Below are 22,457 nucleotides of genomic sequence, written 5' to 3'. Positions count from 1 at the left end.
TTTTTCTCCCTTTAAAGTGATATAAAAAAGACTATTAATTGCCTACTATTCATATATGAGTATTAAGTTCATCAAACTGATATTAAATTGAATTGCAAATAGCTATACTATGAGAGATTACCTCGCTTACACATGTTGCTGAGGGAGCATGATGATATACTATATCACTAGCTATAGAAGCAACAGGAGCTTACTGAAAGGACAAGAATTAGAGAAAAATGAAAAACTAAAAATACATAAATAAATAGAACATTTTTGCCATGAAACATCAGCACCTGAATGAATTGAAGAGGAAGTTATCAGGATAGAACAAACCTTTACAAGAGTTAGACTATAACCAACTCCATAATGATGCTTCAAAAAAAGTGAGCTGTCAAAAAATACTATAAATAAGAGGAGAAAAAAATGCATAATGCAATAATCATGATACCTAGATGTGCATTTAAAAGTTAAAACTAAATTTCCACCAATTTTGCCACTAGAAATCAAGTCATCATAGGAAAATAACAAAAAAAAATCTGGAAATTCAGAAAGTAACTACACATAAAATTTAATGAGTTGCCTAATATGAAATTCAAAATAGGCAAACAGTGCACACACATGGGTGTCGGTACACATGCACGCGTATGCGCACCATGAGAGGATAGTAGAAAAAGAAATTAACCTAGTTGAGAAAGGAAAGTACAAAGTGGATAAAGGCATATAACAAAATATATACATATATACAAAACTTAATCTCCATATATAAATTTTGTCTTTGATCCTCATGTTCCATTTCAATCGCTAGCTTTCAAATGGACGGTGTAATTGGAGAAAGTGAGAAGTAAATTAAACCTTCCTCGGCATTTCAGAAAACCATTGGCCATGATAGCTATCCGATCATCTAGTTCATTTGATTCATCCATTGAATGAGTTGTTAGTAAGATTATCCTTCCCTTCTTAAATTTTTGTATTAACTATGAAGTCAAACGCATTGAGTATGGATCCATTCCACTGGGAGGTTCATCAAGAATTATAACATACCAGGTAAGACCAAGGGATTCCAATTTTTTTCAATATATGAATACAAAAATAGAGCAAGTGTTTTTGATATGCATACTACCTTATTGTTCCCTATCAATGCAATTCCAAGAGACAATTTCCTCTTCATGCCACCAGAAAGAACTTTCACAACACTGTTAATTTTATCATCCAGGACCACCTGGTCATGCAATAACCATTATTTAGAATCCCATATTGATTCATAATTGAACAGAGTAAAGGGATAAAAGACAAAAATTTAGGGATAGGAGATGCAGGACAATGTCTACATTGCAAAAGGTTCATCAAAACGTGATCACAAACTCCTGAACAATTTAAGATTATATTAATTTCAAATACAGTAGCATTTATCTAAAAATAAGTGCCGTGATAACCTTATAACTTTCAATATTGGGCATATAACAACCAATTTCCCAGAATGTTATTGTAGAATGTAAAACATTTGCAAGAAATATTCCTTTGTCTCCTACCCAACCCCTTTGACCCTATATTTATCATAGTTGGGGAAATTTTATATGATTACAAAAAGAAAAGAACTGTTAATATCACCAAACTCACCTCATCAGTCATATGGTGAATATTTTTAAATGCTCCCTGACCTACATCAATTCAATGGTTCACAAATTTAGTATAATGAGTGTAAAAATATAAATAAATTTTAAAAAAGTAACCAATGCAACAATAATAAAAAATCAACTCTGGGTATATAGCTATATTTAGATGATGATACTGATTAATAAGGAAAAATTAGAAAAGAGAACAAGTACAAGAGAGGATTTTACTACCTTTGAGTGTTTTCATCTTCACTAAGACCTTTTAATCTTTCTTGCATCTCATTGCAATAAAGATTAAGGATTAGTTAAAAAGATAGCAGACAAGTATGACAACTGTTTAGGGTTTAGTAGAATCAGCAGAGGACACTGAAACCTTATTTGCTCATCTAACTGGTGCTCCTCATTTATAAGATTTTCTACTTCAACCTACAGCTTTAAAAGAAAAAATAAAAATTAAAGACAAAAAAATAGCAAGCCAATGATAATAGAAAGTTCTTGGAGGAGAAGGACTGAACATATATTTTTTGCGTGAACAAGAGCGCATGGAGAACGGCGGTGAGGTGGGTGAAGGTGGCAGTGATCGGCGGTAAGTCAGAAAGTGTTTGAGTGTATGTTGAGAGTGAGAGGGAGGGCTTTGGTAAGGGAGGGAGGCACAATAAGGGTGAGAAAAATTAGGGTATTCTAACTTTATATAGGAGGGAAAATAAAGTCCTTTCGGCCACGCTTTTGAAGCATTGCCAAATCTTTAATAAACCGACATCCTCATAAAAGCGTGGCAATTGATCCTTTTTAGCCACGTTTTTAAAGCGTGACAAAAAAAAGCATGGCTAAATCTCTAAATCAATTGCCACCTTCATAAAAGCGTGACCATTGACCTCTTTTGACCACGCTTTTAAAGCATGGCAAGAAAAAAGTCAGGCGACAGGCCTTTTTTCTTGTAGTGCTATCCCACTCACCTGTGTTGACTACTTCTGCAATCATCACTCTCTTTTTCAACCACAACTTAAAAACTCCTTGCACCATCTACCAAATTTTCGATCCTCGGCCCAAACCCACCATGACCAGGGGTGGCAATATGCACCATACCCGCGGGTACCCAACCCTACTCAACCCAATCTGCTGCAAGTAGGGTTGAGTGCAGAGCGGATTTGAACGCGGGTTAGGTAGGGTGCGGGTTGAGTCTCAACCCTACCCGACCAACCCGCACCCTATATATGTATATGTTATAAAAATATGTTATAGAATGGTGTTGAAACAAGGACCTCTTAGTACAAAAGATCTTTACCATTAAGCCAAGATCATCAATTGATAATTTAACTTTTTTATTTATATAAAAATTAATTCTATTTTAGTGATATATAAATAAAATATTATATCACAATATTTTATTTATTTATATTATTAATTTAAGCAAAGATTTTTATGTAGAATTGAATATTTAATGGTTATGTTGTTTATGGGACAATTGTGTTGTTTGTAGTATTATTGTGTTATTTATATTGAAATTTTAAATTGTATGCTCATTAGGATATATAATAATATTGCATATTTGTGAAAACCTGCAGATAGGTTCTAATACCCTCGAATAAGGTAGAATTAAGTTTTAGTAACAAATTTAACTTGTGGGTAGAGTTAGCGTTGGGTTTAAACCCTATCCGATCCATTGCCAGTTTGCCATCCCTAACCATGACAATGTCTACTTTGCCGCCGTCAAATTGAAGGTGATTGACAAGTTGAGGGAGAAGCGCCAACCAAGATTTGGAGAAATTTTTCTTTCCAATAATGAAAAATGAGACGGCTTTGCTAAATTGGTTCTAAATCGTGATTGTAACGACGAGTGTAGATACTTTGAGGGCCGATTAGAAATTTAAATTGATATTTCTTGAGTTTAAGTATCATTATAAATGTGGAGATCCTGAGGAACTAGAGTATGTCACTTCTCCTTCGCCATGATCCACTTTTGTGTGATGTCAAATAGTTTAAGTTGATGCTGCTACAAGGGTGTTGTTGTTGCCCATCTTGAATTTTGTTAAAAAAAAAAAAGGCGGATTAATAAAAACATTACACTAATATATACATATATATAAAAGGATGGTGAAAATTTTCTGTGGATACTTTTTTCTCAAAATATGTTATTCATATATTCATAAGTAAAACTTGTACTCATTGAATTTTAGAAAAAAAAAAATAGATTAACAAGTACATTAATGTAAATGCAACAATACATTGTATAACTTTTTATGGCTAAACGGTCAAAATAGTTTATCAAATTATAATTGTAAAAATCAACTTGGATTAGTTGAGTGTTTAGCTCCCTCGTTTGCTTAAATAAGTGTTAAGAATTTGAATTTCACCTTGTGCTTGCAGTAATCTGTTGACCAGTGACAAACTTTGAATTAAAGCTCCAATCTATAACGAATTAATCCTTAATTAGTTTGCTGAATTAGAGGATATCGTAGAAAAAAAAATTCACGTATAAATCAAATTGATCTCCCAAAATTTTGTTGAATCAAACTGGTACATCAAATTTTCTAATGTGACTTGCATTAATTCCAACCCCAATTTTTTCTTGAATTTTGTTTGCAATACCTTGAAAAATGAAAGAAATTGGGGGGGTCGTTGACTGAAGAAAGAAAAATAAAATAATATTAAATGTGGAGTCTAAATAATAATAATAATAATAATAATAATAATAATAATAATAATAATAATAATAATAACACATGTGTGGCTTCACCACTAAAAAAAATTATTTTTAGTGGTCATTTATTTGTTTTTAATGATAATAAATTAAATATAAATAATTTTATAAAAAGAAGAATAAATTAATTGTTAATAGCCTTGTTAAGAGATACTTTCTATTAAGTACCAATTACGATTCAAATCGGATCATGATATCGTTAGTCTCTCTAAATTTGATTACGATATATATATATATATATATATATATATATATATATATATATATATATATATATAACTATAACAATTCATATTTCGTAAAATTAAAAAAAGTATATACATTTTTGTTTTTTATTTCTATTCATACACTATAGTTAGCAGTCTCATTGCCATCTTTGCCTCATCATTAGAACTTTAGAAGTGTCGCTGCCATCAACCCCACCATAGCCACTAGCAGCAACAATAACAACCAATAACAATAATGTCTTCCAAATTAAAGACAACATCGTCCATCTGCGAATTTGCGGCTTTGCAATAACTAGGGATGACAAAATGCAAAATGAGTTCGGTGTATGTAAGGGTAAGAGAAGATGGAGTAGAGGCAAGGGTTGGGGGTAATACTATCATAGCTAATACTTTTTTACTTTATTATAAATGGATCCTCATACGGAGGTGCTTATATTTGTTTTTAGATGAAAATGCAACCCAAATATATATTGGTATGTGACATGTTGCTCAAAAGAAAAGAATTTGATTTATACTTTACTAACAGTTACAGGTTTTGATGTTGAATCTTCGCATAAACAAATAACTATAAACAACTTTGTCTAACTTTTCTCTCAATTAATAATATACGGGCCAATCAAGACCTTATTTTGGAGCAAAAAAAAACTATTAAAAAATAACACAATCATATATTTGCAGAGATAGATATATAATTAAGTGTATTAGATGGTCACACTACGAAGAACAACGGTTTCAATGGTGAGACCAGGACCAAAGCCAAAAAGCACACCCCAATCAAGTCCTTCACCTGTGGTTTTAAGTCCTTCTTCAAGAGACTTCTTCCTCATCAAATCCATGATGAAGAACACACATGCACTTGACATATTACCATAATTGCTAAGCACATCTCTAGTAGTTTTCATTTTTTCTGGTTTCAAGTTCACCTTCTGTTCAACCTGGTCTAAAATTGCACGTCCACCAGGGTGTGCAATCCAAAATATTGAGTTATAATCAGATATACCCAATGGATCAAAAGCTTTACTGAGTGCGTCGTTGATATTTTGCGAAATAATATCTGGAACACTCTTGTTAAGATAGAATGTAAGCCCAACTTCACGAAGGAGACCACCGATAGCTCCATGGCTGCCAGGGACGAGCTTTTGATCGGTTGAAACAATCTCAAAGATAGGCTTCTCAACCTCTGGCACAGGATCAGAACCAATGATAATCGCAGCAGCTCCATCCGCAAACAATGCTTGTCCTACAAGACTATCCATGTCTGTCTCACTAGGACCACGAAAAGTGACTGCGGTATTCTCAGAACAAACAATAAGAACACGAGCATCCTTGTTGTTTTCAGCCAAGTCCTTAGCCAAACGAAGAACAGTACCGCCAGCGAAGCAGCCTTGGTGGTACATCATGTACCTCTTGACGCATGGGTCGAGCCCTAAGAGTACGATGAGTTCGTAATCAACGCCAGGCAACGCAACACCGCTGGTGGTGCAGAAGATCAAATGTGTGATTTTAGACATTGGCTGTCCCCATTCTTTGATGGCCTTGGTTGCAGCCTCTTTTCCAACCCTTGGTACCTCCCTGATCATCATATCTTCCCTTGCATCCAACGACGGTGCCTTGTATGCACACATGTTAGGATTCTCTTTCAATATCTCTTCCGTTAAATACATATGTCTATTCTTGATCTGTGTTCTTTCACCTGAAATAATAATGTGTAATTCGTATCCATCATTACCTTTGATAAAGTCTAGAAAATGAAATATATAACAATAATATTATTCTTGAGTTATTTTCGAAGTGACTTAAATCTTTAAGTACCATTTGAATATATAATTTATCCAAATTTGTAATTATAAAAGTAATGTTATTATTGAGTAGTTATTACTGTTAATATCAAACGGTGAATATGATATGTTGTATAATATGTTAATTTTGCATTTTAATTAATATAAAAGTAAAATGATAATTTTTTTTCTTAATAAATATTAAATAAAATAAAGCTAAAACACTTAATAAAAATACATACAAATACGCTGAAATTTCTTCTTGAGATCAGTCATGTGCTCGCTATTAGTTACTCTAAAATAGTAATCAGCATATGTACTCTGATCAACACAATTTGATGGATTTGCTGTGCCAATTGCCAATACAGTTGCAGGGCCTTCTGCTCTTTGAACGTTGCGGATCTCACTCACAGACACCATCTTTTCTTAGATGTGTTTTTTGGATAGCAAAGCTTCACTATGTTCTTTGGGATAGCAAAGCTTATTAGCTATGTGTTTGGTATTTTGGTGAAGAATTAGGCACGGAGAGGGGGGATATTTATATGCATCGATTAGATTAGGGGCATAAGTGGAATTAAATGGAGGAATTATTGGAACATATATATAAAACGTGCTCAACAACTAAAAGTATAGTAAACTCGTAATAATGTTCCTGGATTCAAACCGTCAGCAGATGTATTCTGACTTCTTCAATTCGTTGTTTTATTGTTTTACTTTGACTATGATTGATTGTGCATGTATCAAGGTATATTTTAGTTTATATAGTGTAGCTTTAGTATAATTATTCATAATATTGTCAATATTGTATGTGGATGGCGGCTCAGACTGTTGTCTTAATTCTTTAGTGATTTATGTATCTATTTTTTTTTTCTTGGCAGAATATAATATTTATCCACTACAACAAAATCGTCATTTAGCGGCGGTTTCTGTAGCCTTTTAGCGGCGATTTTGAACTGCTGCAAAATATTTCGCGGCGGTTTAATGAAACGCCGGAAGATAGGGCGCGGCTAAACGGATAGCGGCGGTTTTATTCAACCGCTGGAATAACCGCCGCTAAACGTCTATCAATTTTGCGGTGGGTTGCAAACCGCCGCTAAATAGCAAATAAACAAAAACATCATTTGTTTTGCGGCGGTTTAGAACCGCCGCTAAATTTCCGTATTTAGTTATTAGAATCAAACCGACCGGTGGTCCAATGGTCCAACCGACTCAATCATTAAATCCGCACCCACCAATAGACCCACAACGTGTGGATCACTGTAGAATATCAACTCTATGTAAACCTTCCACAAATGAAGAAGGCAGGGCTCGAACCTGGAACCTGGAAGAAGGAAAAGCTTTAACAATATCATGTTACCACCAAGCCAGATAACTCTTCGATGTATATAGTGCTAATAATTATATAGATAATTGATCGATTTTCATATAAAAATATTTTTATTCTATTTAGTATTTAATTTTGATAAAACATTAATTAATTTTGAATTTAGTTATTATGAATTCTTATATCTAAGAATACAAGTTAAGATTGTTATTAAAAAAATTTTAAATTTTTTTATTTTAATAAATGCTCAACAAATCATTAAAATAAAAAATTTAAAATTTAAAATTATAATTTTGGTAAAATTATAAAGTTTTGAATTTTTAATGACTTGTGGAAAATATTTTTAATTATTAATTTTTCGCCAAGTCAATACGATGTTGGAGAGAAATTTTAATTTTTTATTATAAGAGTTACGTTGATTTCCTTAATTTAATGATTTGGGTAGCAGGTTTACATGTTTATCTACTCTTAGAGTTTCCTGATTTATGTTTTGTAAGGCATAAGTTTAAAGAAGAGTAACTTTAATATATGCTCGTTACAACTTTATTTTAACTTTATAAAATTAGCCTATGACTATATTTTCTTATTTTACATTTATGTTTGAATGCAAATTTAAATGACAATAAAGTAAATGAGGAAATCTTATTGGTAAATTTGTTCACATGAGTTAACATATATAGCTTATTTAATTTGTGAAATTTTTTACGTAAAACGGATCTAAAAAAAGTGTTACGAAATTAAGTAACAATGATTAAACCATATGTAGGCTAAAATAGTAGTCTTAAATTAACTAGATTATATCCAGATGGTATTAAAGGAAGGGAGCCACTTAGATAAAGACGCTTAAAACGTCTTTTTTTAAAGATGTTTTTAAGTAATTAAAATTTAATACATATAATTGATTAAACTATGTTGTTTTTATCAAAATTAGATCAGATAAATTGATTTGGCAAAAAAATCAATAAATTATACCTTAAATCGGTCTAAATTAATATTTTTTATAAAAAATAATTTCAATATTTCTATTATAAAAATTGACTAAAATATTCTTTTATATATAAATATATTTTAAGAATCCTAAATTCTAATATTTTTTTTTCCTTTTTTTGTATCGTTATATGGTTAGAATTTAAGATTTTTAAAATTAAAAAAATATTTTATTATTTTTTATAATAAGATTATTGTAGTCATTTTTTATAAAAAAAAATATTAATTTAAATCGGTTCAAGGTTTGGTTTATCAATTTTTTGACCAAATCAATTTGTCTGATCTTTGACAAAAATAATATAGTTTAATCAATTATATGTATTAAATGTTAGTTAATAACAAACATCTTTAAAAAAAGACGTTTTAAGCATCTTTATCGGAGTGTCTCCCTTAAAGGAAACTAATGAAATATGTCGTTATATGCATTTTGCGGCGGTTGGAATAAAAACCGCCGCAAAATGTAACATGATGAGTCACTTGACGTTACAGATAGCGGCGATTTGTTGAAAAACCGTCGCTAAATACAATCCTGATTGCAGCCTTGTCTCTAACCGCCGCTATATGCGCCGCAATATGTCATTTGGCGGCAATTTTACAAAACCGCCATAAAATTTCTGCCGCTATCTACCGGATTTGTTGTAGTGATCATGATACTATTTTTTTTTAATTTAAACTGATAAAAAACACAAATAATTATATTTTTAATAATATTTATCATTCGTTTGTATTTGATAAAATATAATATTTGTTATTGCAGTAATATTAGAGAGATAGTATTTAAAATTATCTTATATAATATAACATTTATAATTTCATATATATATAATATCCATAATTATATATTTATTATATCTAAAATTACATTATTATTCTAACAATAATTAATGAACACTAAATAAAATAACTTTAAGTTATTTGAATTGAATTTGTATTGTCTCTAAATATTATTGTTGTTATTTAATATGTGTTTTATTTTTTTATTTGTTTGTGAAAAAATTCCTTTAATTTTTTTGGTGTATCATACTATAGCAACTTTTAGTCCGCTATCTCAGAAATGTTAACAGGGGAACATAAGATTTTATATATGTGACGGCTATTTGAATAGATGCAATAGGTAGTTGGGCATCACTTGCTTCATCAGTACCATTTATCCATGTTATGTTGAAATCTCTTCCAAGCAAAAATGTTCGCGTGTTATTTATTAATTAACTAGTACTTATTGTATATTTATAAGTGGTCCTATAATTTTTTATATAAATTTCATTATTGAAATTGAACATGTTAGTTTGATCGGGTGTATGAGGAGTTTGGTGGATGACAATGGATCGGAGTCTACCACCAATTAATTAATTAGTCTTGCTTGACCAAATTAAACAAATAACACAATTGACTATATTATTTTATAATTATTATTAGATAGATGTTTTATAATAAAATATAAATTAATAAAAAATTACAAAAAGAGTAAAGAATTAGAAGACGTTGCAACTCTATTCTGATAAGTTAGTAATATCAAAGAGTTTTAAAAAATTCACCAATTCATTAATTTTTTTCATATTTAATAATATAATGACTCAATACTTTTATTTATATTTTTAACAAATTCTAATGTGCTAATCAACTAATTAAGCGACCAAATATTAATTGGGTTGTAACAATACTCTCCCTATTTAAACAATTTTGTCCTCAAGGTTAGTAGAAAAAAGAAAAACACTCTTTAAATCTCAATTATACATTGGCTTAAAATAAGAAAAAAGGAAACGCTATAATCAAGATGGATTTTCAAAAGGCATATGATAGAGTCAAGTGGAGTTTTGTGGACATTGTTCTGCAGAAGATGGGTTTCGGGCGTAGGTGGAGAGAGTGGGTTATGGAGTGTGTCAACACATCTTCTATGTCAGTGTTGATAAATAGTTCACCAACAAAGCGGTTCAAAATGGAAAGAGGTTTGAGACAAGGTGATCCTCTATCTCCTTTCTTGTTTGTACTTGTTGTTGATGTCCTACATAGAATTATTGAAGTGGCAGTTAGAAACGGCCAGATATCTCCATTATTCATTAGGAGAGACAATATAGAATTGTCACATCTCCTGTTTGCCGATGACATTGTGTTGTTCTGTCCGCCAGAGGAGGAGACTATTAAGAACTACAAGAGGCTTCTACGGTGCTTAATATCAATTTTGACAAATTCAGTTTGATCTCAATCAATTGTGAACAACAGTGGGTTCGAAGTATGTGCAGTTTGTTGGGGTGCAAGGAAGCTAATCTTTCGGTCAGATACCTTGGAATCCCTCTAGGAGCTAACCCGAGATTGGTCAAGATTTAGAAGCTAATTATTGACAAAGTGGAGTAGAAGCTCAGTTTATGAAAATTTAAGGTACTCAATAAAGCGGAAAAGTTGGTGCTCATCAAAGCAGTATTAAATAGCCTGCCGGTATATTATTTAAACTTATATAAGATGCCAAAGGCTGTTGCAGAGAAACTGATTTTTTTACAAAGAAGATTCTTGTGGAGTAAAGAGGATGGGAAGAACGGTATGGCGTTGGTTAGATGAGAAGTGGTCCAAGCTCCAAAAAAGTTAGGTGGATTAGGGGTCAAAAATGCGATGCTTCGTAACATAGCACTCTTATTTAAGTGGCGGTGGAGATTTTCAAAGGAGGAGTGTCTGTTGTGGAAGAAGGTGGTATGCTCATGTAATAACCTTTTCCCTAATAAGATATTATCCACCCAAACATTACCTACTAGAGGGGGTCCATGGAAGGATATCTGTCAGTTACAAATAAAAGAGCAACATATAAGAGACAAGATGATAACTGGCTTGTCCATGGAGATTGGTGATGGTAGAAAAACTCACTTCTGGGAAGATGTCTGGCTAAGTTGTGGTCCTCTGAAGGATAGGTTTCTAAGGCCCTTCTTGGTTTCAATCCAAAAAGGATCGATGGTGTTTGTGGGTTTTGGGATGGGTTATAGTGGATTTGAAATTTTCAATGGAGGCGTGAGCTATTCCAATAGGAGTTAAAACTTGTGAATCAATTACACGACACTTTGAGGCTGGTTAAACTAGCTTCTGACAGAGAGGATAGAGTTGTCTGAAAGTATGACAGGCAAGGTGTATTTTCTACTAACTCTTTTTTGCAGGTGCTACAGTTAGAAACGCTTCCGAATGACATAACAAGCTATAGCTTCACTAAGACTATTTGGAAAGGTTTAGTCTCTCCAAGAGTAGAGTTGTTTGTCTGGTTTGTCTTGATAGGCAGGGTGAATACAAAGGAAAGGTTGTGTCGACTCGGAATTGTTAATCAAGGTGATATTGTGTATGTATTATGTAATAAGGATGTTGAATATGTTCACCACTTGTTTCTTGGCTATAAATTTACTTAGCAGGTGTGGTGCGCTTGATTATCTGATTTTGGCAGACAATGGTCCTTTCTGGGTACTTTGAAGGAACACTTTCAAAGCTGGATAGGTGCTACAAGTAGAAAGAAGGAGCATAAGAAGTAGTTCATAAGTTTTTTCACAGTTGTTTGGAACATCTGGTTGAAAAGGAACATGAGGTTGTTTTAGAATCCAGGAAAATGTGTTGAAGAAATCATCAACATGACTCTGCTTAATTACAAGGAGTGGAGGTACGAGGATCCCTTTTGTTATTGATGGCAATACCAGAGATGACATTGGGATAAATTATTGGTTTGAAAAAATACTAGGTGTTTACAATAGTTGTTGTTTTATTGTTTTCCTGGCTTGTTTGCTCCATTTTTGTGTTGAGCTTCTTTTGTTTCAAAAAAAAATTATTAAAGAAATTAAAAAGTAAGTGATTTTCATACAATGATTTCTTTCCTACTACTACATGTAAAACTAAAATTTTTCTAAGTCCTAAAGTTTAAATGGGTTAACAAAAAATTTATTTGAGCCTCTAAAAAATTCTACAAATTTCTGCCCACATATTTTAAGAAATTAAGTGAAACATAAAATATTAGAGACATCCTAATTTTGCTGGTTTTGTAATTGAAATTGGCCCACTGATTCGTGAGCATCTTTCCTATCTTTTTCTAGTAAATTTGCATCTAATTTGTTGAGTTTAATTAAGAATTAATTATATTTTAGCTACTATGGATGCTATTTTGAGTTTTGTGCAATTTTATTTATTTTAGGTAGCATTCGGATGGATTTGACGAAGTTTCTGCAGAGAAAGAGAAGAAACCAAGGAGATGACCAGCGAATATCGACGCGGACGCATAGCTCACGCGACCGCGCGGAATGGAGGAGATCGCAATGACGGGATCGCCTGCCTGACGCGAACGCGTGGACTGGAATCTGCCCAAATGACGCGAATGCGTGGACGACACGGACGCGTCACATGCGCCACGTGCAGAAAACGCAGAAAAATGCTGGGGGAGATTTCTGGGCTGTTTTAACTCAATTTTCAGCCCAGAAACACACAGATTAGAAGCTGTAGAATGGACAGAACAAGTGGTCCCCACCCATCAACTGAAGAACTGTTAATTAATTCGAATTTAAATTCAAATCTTATTTTAGGAAAAGATATTATTTTAATTTTTGAAATTAGATTTTTAAATTATTAGGATTAGTTATAAAAGGGATCCTAACAGGGTGGTTCCGGAGGAGAACATTCCACAACATTATTCCATACAAAATTTACATTCCATATTCCATGAGCAACTAATCCTCCATTGTTAAGGTTAGGAGCTCTGTCTATTGTATGGATTGATAATATTATTTTTCTATTTTAATTCATGTTTTAATTTATATTTCAATAATTTGTTTTCGTTCTTTATTTTATGAATTTGAGTGGAACGGAAGTATGACCCATGTTCTAATTGCGTTCTTGTATAACTTGGAAAAGCTCTTTACTTGAACAATAGCTTGAAAACATATTATCCTGAATTTCTAATTGTTTGTCTTTAACGGGATACGTGACATATAATCCCTTTATTTTTGGACAATTAGAATTCTTGTGGCATATAAACTGGAATTTGATCATCACCCTCTAATTGGAATCAACTGACCAAGGAATTGGCAGTTGATGAATTTTAGAGGAGACTAGGAAGGTCTAAGAAATTAGGGTCTAGTCACAAATAGTTTGCCATGAATTAAATCTTACATGATTAAAATTAGTTAATAAGAAAAGTCAATCTAGAAAATAGATAACTCTGAACCCTTAACTGTATTCTCAATATTTTATTCCTCACCTATTCACCTGCTTGTCTTCAAACTCTTCTTTATTGTTTAATGCTTTTGAACTCTCAATTACTCTTTTCTGTTTGTCTAACTAAGCCTATCAAATACTATTGTTGCTTAATCCATCAATCCTCGTGGGATCGACCCTTACTCACGTAAGGTATTACTTGGTACGACCCGGTGCACTTGCCGGTTAGTAAGTGTGGTTGTAAATACCGCATCAAGTTTTTGGCGCCGTTGTCGGGGATTGATTGTGATTAACAACTATTAGTTGTTTGATTGTTTAGATTAGGCGTTTTAATTTTAATTCTATTTAAATATTATTTTATTATTTTTTTTCAAAAAAAAACATTTAAAAATTAATAAAATTTAAAATTTCCCTTGTTTTCTTTTTTTCGTTCCCCCCTGTTTCGTTTAATTTTTTTTACTTCGTTTTTATATTTTTTTATTTTATTCCATTTTTATTTTATTTTCATTTTATTTTCGTTTTTTGTTTCCGTTTCCTTCCATTACTTTTTTTTTTACTTTTTTTTATATATTCTATTAGTTTTTGTTTTATTTTTGGTCTTTAATTTTTAAAAAATAAAAAATATATATATATTTAAATAAATAAAATAGCACTAAAAAAATTAATTTTTTTTATTTCTAAAATTAAGTTTGGTGTTACCCAGTTAATTTTATTTTAATTTTTCTGTTTATTTTTCCTTTTAAATTTTCGAACTTTTTACTTATTTATTTAGTATTTTTATTTTATTATTTTACACAGGTTACCTCACAGGGACTTCTCTGCACTCTGACGTAGAGAGTCCCAATTTTTTTTCTTGTTTTCTGCTTGTGTATGCACAGGAATAGAGACAAAGAACATCTCTTATACTTTGATCCTGAACCTGAAAGAACTTTCAGACGGCGTTTACAACAAGCAAGACTTTGCAAGGCTGCAGAATCCACTATGGCAAATAATAATGCTAATGCCAATATGGTAAATCCGAATGGGGATGATCAACAAAGGAGAGTGTTTGGCTCTTATTCTGCTCCTACTGCAGATCTTTATGGAAAGAGCATTGTGGTGCCTCCTATAAATGCAAACTTTGAGTTAAAGCCACAATTGGTCATCTTAGTGCAACAAAATTGCCAGTATCATGGACTTCCTCATGAAGATCCAAATCAGTTCATATTTGATTTTCTGCATATATGTGATACTGTGAAGACAAATGGAGTGAATCCAGAGGTGTACAGACTCATGCTTTTCCCGTTTGCTCTGAGGGATAAAGCAAAGCTATGGCTAGATTCACAACCAAAGGAGAGTCTGAATACTTGGGACAAGGTTGTTACAGAGTTTCTCACTAAATTTTTTCCACCAAAGAAGCTGACTAAGCTTAGGTTAGAGGTACAGACCTTCAGACAGAAGGAGGGTGAAACACTTTATGAAGCATGGGAGAGATACAAGCTACTGACTAGGCAATGCCCTCCGGACATGTTCTCCAAATGGACCCAACTATATATCTTCTATGAAGGCTTGGGTGAGATGTCCAAGATGAGCTTAGATACTTCTGCAGGCGGTTCATTGCACAAGAAGAAGACACTAGAGGAGACTATTGAGCTGATTGAATTAGTTGCAAGCAACCAATATTTATACTCATCTAACAGGAATCCTGTGAACTCTGAGACCCCCCAAAAGAGAGGCATGTTGGAAGTAGAAGCTGTTAATGCTCTTCTTGCTCAGAACAAGCTGATGTCTCAGCAAATAAATCTACTTACTCAACAGATGGGTGGCATGCAATTTTCAGCTATCAACACCCAAAATCCACCACAGGAAGTCTCCTATGACATGGCAGGTAACTCTATGCAAAATGATAATTATGATTATGCTCAACCCTCTTCTGAACAGGTGAATTACATGGGGAGTAGTCCTAGGAATCCCAACAATGATCCATATTCTAAGACATACAAATAGGGATGGAGAAATTACCCAAATTTTGGGTGGAGAGATCAACCTCAGAGACCTCAGAACTTCAACAATGGTTCTCAGGGCGGTTTTCAATAGAACAACTATAATAACCGCCAATTTCAATCTCAGCAACAACAACCACCTCAGCAGGCAAATTCTAAATCCCAAGAAGATTCTAAATGGGAGATGATGATGAGTTTCATGCAAGAGACCAGAGCCTCCATTAGAAACTTGGAGGTGCAAATGGGTCAAATGAGCAAGCAATTACCTGAAAGGTCTTCAAATACATTCCCTGGTGATACAGTGGTGAACCCAAGAGAAGATTGCAAGGCTATTCAATTGAGAAGTGGTAAGGTAGCTAGTTCTGAGACCAAGGTCAATGAAGATCTAGTTAAAAAGGAAACTCCAGAGGAGAAGAAGGAAGAAGTGGAGCACGCTCCTCGTAAGCGTGCAGACAACCCGTTTCCTGACTCTCTTGACACTTATCCCACCTTACCAAAGGCCCCTGAATACAAGCCAAAAATGCCATATCCTCAGAGGCTTCAGAAGGCATCCAAAGAAAAGCAATTCTCTAAATTTTTAGATGTCTTCAAGAAGCTGCAAATCAACATCCCTTTTGCAGAGGCTCTGGAGCAAATGCCTCTCTATGCTAAATTTATGAAAGAGTTGTTGACCCACAAGAGGAATTGGAAAGAGCAAGAAACTGTAGTATTAACCAAGGAATGCAGTGCTATTATTCAACACACCCTTCCTGAGAAGATGCCAGACCCAGGGAGCTTTGTCATCCCTTGCACCATTGGAGAAGTCGGCATTCAGAGAGCTTTATGTAATCTGGGAGCTAGCATCAACCTTATGCCACTTTCAGTGATGAAAAAGCTTCAAATTGAGGAGGTAAAACCCACTCGTATTTCTCTTCAACTTGCTGATCTTTCTATTAAATTACCTGTGGGTGTGGTTGAGGATTTACTTGTTAAAGTAGGACTATTTATTTTCCCTGTTGATTTTGTTATATTAGACATGGAAGAGGAGGTAAAACTGATAAACCCATATTTCATGAGTTCTTTTGTGCTTAATTAGAGTGATTTATTCAACTCTTCACCTACTTATTCACATTAATTGCATGGTTTTACCTTCCCTTCCTTATTATGTCATATTGTGAAAAACATGTTTCCTAAGCTTTAAAAATTAATTATTTTAATTACCTTTATTTCCATTCGATGCCGTGATTAGTGTGTTGAGTAGTTTCAGATTTTCTAAGGCAGAATGACTTAAAGGATGGAAAAGGAAACATACAAAAATGGAAGGAGAAAGCAAAACGGAGCTTTGAAGGAAACTGGTACTCACGCGATCGCATGGATGACGCGATCGCGTGCCAAGCACGAATCAGCAGCGACGCGGCCGCATGACTGACGCGACCGCGCGCCTTAAGCAGAATGCACATGACGCGGTCGCATGACTGACGCGACCGCGTGGCAAGGAAAAGCTCCAAATGACGTGACCGCGTGACCCACGCGGACGCGTGACAGAGGCCACGCACCAGAAATTACAGAATACGCCCCCAGCGAATTCTGAAGCCCTTTTTGGCCCAGAACCAAGTACAGACAGCATAGACCAGAGGTTATAAAGTGTGGGAATGCATCCATTCAGGGAGAGCTCGCCAATTTCTAGTTTTCATGATTTAGATTTAGTTTAGAGAGGGATTCTCTCTCTCTTTTAGGATTTAGGACTTCTTCTAGTTTTGGGAGTGACTCTGGATCCAGGTTTTAATGTTCTTTTATTTTAGTTCTACATTTATTTATTCCAACATTTGAATTGATTATTATAATTTAAGTTATGAATTATTCCATGTTACAGATTGTTCTTTGAATTTATGATAATTGAGGTATTTCCAGTTTATGATTATTCTCTTTGATTTAAGTTACCATTGCTTCCCATCTAAGGAGATTTTTATTATTCCAGCAATTTTACTTTTCCCCTTTTGGTTCTGGTTAAGAATTTAGTAACTCAACAGTTATTAAACTCAACATAATTGATAATCGTTATCTTGTTAATTGAACTGAACCTAAGTAATCCCAACCTTTTCTTAGGAAATAAATAGGATTCAAAGGTCAATTCAATTAGTCCCTTGACTTTCCTTGCCCTGGTACAGGTTGACCAAGTGGAATTAAGATACAACTTTCATTATTGTTGAGAGGGATAGCTAAGTTGGACTTCTAATTTCCCTTATCTTGCCAAAAGTTGTTTTACAGTTATTATTTATTTTTAATTGCCATTTAATTCATTCGTCATTTAAATTACTTGCTTCTCACCTTCTAAACCCCGATTACAACCTTTATAACCAATAATAAGAACATACTTCCTCGCAGTTCCTTGAGAAGACGACCCGAGGTTTGAATACTCGGTTAACAATTTCTAAGGGGTTTGTTACTTGTGACACCCAAAACGTTTGTATGAAAGGACTTTTGAAGGTTTAGAAACTATACTTGCAATGAGGATTTATCCGCAAATTTCTAGACCACGCAAAAGTTCTCTCATCAAAAACCCTCTATTATACTTGGTAGACCCTTTTTAGCTACAGGTAGAGCTCTGATTGATGTGCAAAAGAGTGAATTAACCCTGAGGGTCAATGAAGAACAGGTGGTTCTAAATGTTTTTGAAGCCCTCAAGCACCCTAATGATTCTGGAGGGTGTATGAAAATAGATGTTATTGAACCACTTGTTCAAGAAGTACTAGAAACTGAGGTACTTGATGATGTTCTGGATCCTATTTCTGAATGTGAATTAGTTGAAGTTGACGATTCACCACCCCAAAAAGAGCTGATGAACACGTCTATAAAGGAGAAGGAAGCCCCCAAGCTTGAGCTCAAACCCTTACCCCCTTCTCTGAAATATGTGTTCTTGGGTGGAAATGATTCATATCCAGTAATTATTAGCTCTTTCCTGAAGCCTGAAGAGGAAGAGGTGCTTGTTTCAGTGCTCAAGAGCCATAAAACAGCTCTTGGGTGGACCATTAGTGACTTGAAAGGGATTAGTCCAACCAAGTGTATGCACAAAATCCTCCTTGAAGATGATGCCAAAGTGGTAATGAGCTTTCTTCAGAGATATATCTTCATCCGGTTTGGTGTCCCAAGGACACTCATTAGTGATGGAGGAAGTCACTTCTGTAACAGACAGCTGGACTCTCTTCTGCATAGATATGGAGTCCGTTATAAAGTGGCAACCCCCTATCACCCTCAGACAAGTGGACAGGTTGAAGTTTCCAACAGGGAACTTAAGAGGATTCTAGAGAAGACCGTCAGTGTTTCAAGAAAGGACTGGTCAAGGAAGCTTGATGATGCTTTCTGGGCATACCAGACAGCGTACAAGACTCCAATTGGCATGTCCCCTTATCAGTTGGTCTATGGCAAGGCCTGTCACTTGCCAGTTGAGCTGGAACACAAGGCTTACTGGGCAATCAGATATCTGAATCTTGATTCAGAAGCTGCAGGAATTAAGCGGATGCTTCAGTTAAATGAGCTTGATGAATTCAGATATTTAGCTTATGAGAATGCCAAACTCTATAAGGAGAGAACCAAGCTACTGCATGACAAGAATATTGCCATCAGAATCTTTGAGCCAGGACAGAGAGTGCTTCTATATAACTCAAGGCTCAAATTCTTTCCCGGAAAGCTGAAATCCCGGTGGTCAGGACCATTTGTGGTTACCAGAGCTTCACCGTACGATCATGTGGAAATACAGGAAGAAAATTCTGACAGGAAATTTACAGTGAATGGCCAGAGGTTGAAGCACTATCTTGGAGGCGAGATTGATCGCTAGAGGTCCACTCATCTGCTGAACTAGCAGAGCTGATTGTCAAGCTAGTGACGTTAAAGAAGCGTTTGTCGGGAGGCAACCCGATAATTTCATATCCTTAGCTAATTTTTGTAGCAGTAGTTTTCTTAGTTATTTTATTTTTATTGAGTTCTTACTAATTTTCTGATCATGAAGCCATGTTCTTCCAGGAACCGAACACCTCAGGCTATATATATATATATATTTCAAAAAAAAAAAAGAGGCACATGACGTGCTAGCGTCATTGACGCGAACGCGTCAATCATGTGTGCGTGAACAATGAAAATTGACAGAGAGTTGCGCGGGAGTGGCGCTGGACTCATGCCTTTCGCACAAACGATCCCATGCGAATGCGTGGCCCACGCGTTTGCGTCGTTTGTGATTTTTGTCATTCACGCGGTCGCGTCACCGACGCGATCGCGTGACCTACAAATTCGACGTAAAAGAGTGTTTTGGGCAGAGAGTTGTGCCGGCTTGGGGCAAGAAGTGTGCTAAAAGCACAAATTTGGTCACGTGGACGCGTGACTGATGCGTTCGCGTCAGTTGCACATATGGCCATCCACGCGATCGCGTGCATGACGCGAACGCGTCATATGCAAATTTGGCTCCCAAGCCATGCGAACAGAAAGTCACGTGGGCGCGCGGCTGGCTTCGCGCAAATCGCACATAATCCAGGGCACACGGACGCGTGCCTGACGCTAACGCGTCATTATGAAGACTGCGCGACAGACGCAATCGCGAGCCGTACGCGAACGCGTCGCTTGCGCCACCCAGTTTTCTTTCTCTCTCTCTCTCCCAATCCTAATTCTCTCTTATTCTCTTATCCTTTTATTTTTCTTTCATCGTAATATTTGTCTCTTCTATTTTCAGTTCTTATTTGCTTAAGGACAAGCAAACCTTTAAGTTTGGTGTTGACGCTTCGCTTAAGGGTTTTCTGTTTATTCTTATGGCACCAAAGGGAGGCGAATCATCTTCACAAAGGAGCACAACTTGAAGAATAAAACGACCACTAAGATAACCCAGGTGGTTGAGTTCCTTTCATTTTTTATTCCCTCCCGCTTTTATTATGTATGTTCCGATTTCCTGCTACTTTGTTTTGTTTATTGCATGATCCTTTATTAGTAGATTCATAGATTCTATTTTAATTTTTCTGTTAAATGCTTTAATTCTGAAAGATGTCTCATGTATTGCCCACTAAACTTGAAATCAAAAAGAAAGAAGAACAGATGTAGTGCATGAGAATTTGAGTTTAATTTTTAGAGTAGTCTCATTTACTTAAATGTGGTGGTATTTTCTGTGATTCTGAATGCATGACATGAATAGTGCATATTTTTTATAGTGAAGTTTATGAATGTTAAAACTGTTGGTTCTTGAAAGAATGATAAAAAAAAGAGAAATATTATTGATAATCTGAAAAAATCATAAAATTGATTCTTGAAGCAAGAAAAAGCAGTGAAAACTACAAAGCTTGCGAAAATATATATATATATATATAAAATAAAATAAAAAAAATTTCGAAAAGAGAAAAAGAAAAAGCAAGCAGAAAAAGCCAATAACCCTTAAACTAAAAGGCAAGGGGTAAAAAGGATCCAAAACTTTGAGCATTAATGGATAGGAGGGCCCTAAGGAATAAAATTCTGGCCTAAGCGGCTAAATCAAGTTGTCCCTAACCATGTGCTTGTGGCGTGAAGGTGTCAAGTAAAAAGCTTGAGACTGAGCGGTTAAAGTCGTGATCCAAAGCAAAAAGAGTGTGCTTAAGAACTCTGGGCACCTCTAACTAGGGACTCTAGCAAAGCTGAGTCACAATCTGAAAAGGTTCACCCAGTTATGTGTCTGTGGCATTTATGTATCTGGTGGTAATACTGGAAAACAAAATGCTTAGGGTCACAGCCAAGACTCATAAAGTAGCTGTGTTCAAGAATCAACATACTGAACTAGGAGAGTCAATAACACTATCTAAATTCTGAGTTCCTATGGATGCCAATCATTCTGAATTTCAAAGGATAAAGTGAGATGCCAAAACTATTCAGGATTGCAGTTGTAAACCCCACTATAAGAAGAGACATGGGCTTAATCGAACTCTCATTCTCATGCAAATTCACATCCTAAGCTTATATTAGTTTTTGGTTGCTTGAGGACAAGCAACAGTTTAAGTTTGGTGTTGTGATGCGTGAGCATCTTTCCTATCTTTTCCTAGTAAATTTGCATCTAATTTGTTGAGTTTAATTAAGAATTAATTATATTTTAGCTACTATGGATGCTATTTTGAGTTTTGTGCAATTTTATTTATTTTAGGTAGCATTCGGATGGATTTGACGAAGTTTCTGCAGAGAAAGAGAAGAAACCAAGGAGATGACCAGCGAATATCGACGCGGACGCATGGCTCACGCGACTGCGCGGAATGGAGGAGATCGCAATGACGCGATCGCGTGCCTGACGCGAAAGCGTGGACTGGAATCTGCACAAATGACGAGAACGCATGGACGACGCGGGCGCGTCACATGCGCCACGTGTAGAAAACGCAGAAAAACGCTGGGAGCGATTTCTGGGCTGTTTTAACTCAATTTTCAGCCCAGAAAACACAGATTAGAAGCTGCAGAATGGACAGAACAAGTGGTCCCCACCCATCAACTGAAGATATGTTAATTAATTCGAATTTAAATTCAAATCTTATTTTAGGAAAAGATATTATTTTAATTTTTGAAATTAGATTTTTAAATTATTAGGATTAGTTATAAAAGGGATCCCAACATGGTGGTTCTGGAGGAGAACATTCCACAACATTATTCCATACAAAATTTACATTCCATATTCCATGAGCAACTAATCCTCCATTGTTAAGGTTAGGAGCTCTGTCTATTGTATGGA

The 22,457-nt window shown here is 34.8% G+C and overlaps 1 protein-coding gene and 1 long non-coding RNA gene across 3 annotated transcripts; both read right to left on the bottom strand.

Annotated features, from left to right (window-relative positions):
• Positions 1 to 481: 481 nt before the first annotated feature.
• On the bottom strand, positions 482 to 2,235 carry LOC140178816 (uncharacterized). Of its 2 annotated transcripts, XR_011871748.1 has the most exons (4): positions 2,111 to 2,235; positions 1,827 to 2,021; positions 1,600 to 1,640; positions 482 to 1,201 (listed from the first exon to the last, which is right to left on the bottom strand). It is a non-coding gene; the product is annotated as an uncharacterized lncRNA (long non-coding RNA). The 2 variants fall into 2 exon arrangements; XR_011871747.1 differs by having other exon boundaries at positions 1,827 to 2,235.
• Positions 2,236 to 5,169: 2,934 nt separating this feature from the next.
• On the bottom strand, positions 5,170 to 6,823 carry LOC112741550 (stilbene synthase 3-like). The gene is made up of 2 exons (XM_025790572.2): positions 6,544 to 6,823; positions 5,170 to 6,216 (listed from the first exon to the last, which is right to left on the bottom strand). Exons 1-2 carry the CDS (start codon positions 6,719 to 6,721, stop codon positions 5,225 to 5,227), a joined length of 1,170 nt encoding a protein of 389 aa, XP_025646357.1. The 5' UTR covers positions 6,722 to 6,823; the 3' UTR covers positions 5,170 to 5,224.
• Between the last annotated feature and the right edge of the window lie 15,634 nt (positions 6,824 to 22,457).

The sequence above is a fragment of the Arachis hypogaea genome, chromosome 14 (genome assembly GCF_003086295.3).
Source record: "Arachis hypogaea cultivar Tifrunner chromosome 14, arahy.Tifrunner.gnm2.J5K5, whole genome shotgun sequence".
NCBI lineage: Eukaryota > Viridiplantae > Streptophyta > Magnoliopsida > Fabales > Fabaceae > Arachis > Arachis hypogaea.
The sequence above is the reverse complement of the archived record's forward strand: the minus strand, read 5'-3'. Positions and strand labels throughout refer to the sequence as shown.

Coding starts and splice junctions, on each gene's coding strand:
- LOC112741550 (XM_025790572.2), bottom strand. CDS start 6,721: ATGGTGTCTGTGAGTGAGATCCGCAACGTTCAAAGAGCAGAAGGCCCT. Junction 6,217..6,543: donor GAAGAAATTTCAGCGTATTT/GTATGTATTTTT, acceptor TTATTATTTCAG/GTGAAAGAACACAGATCAAG.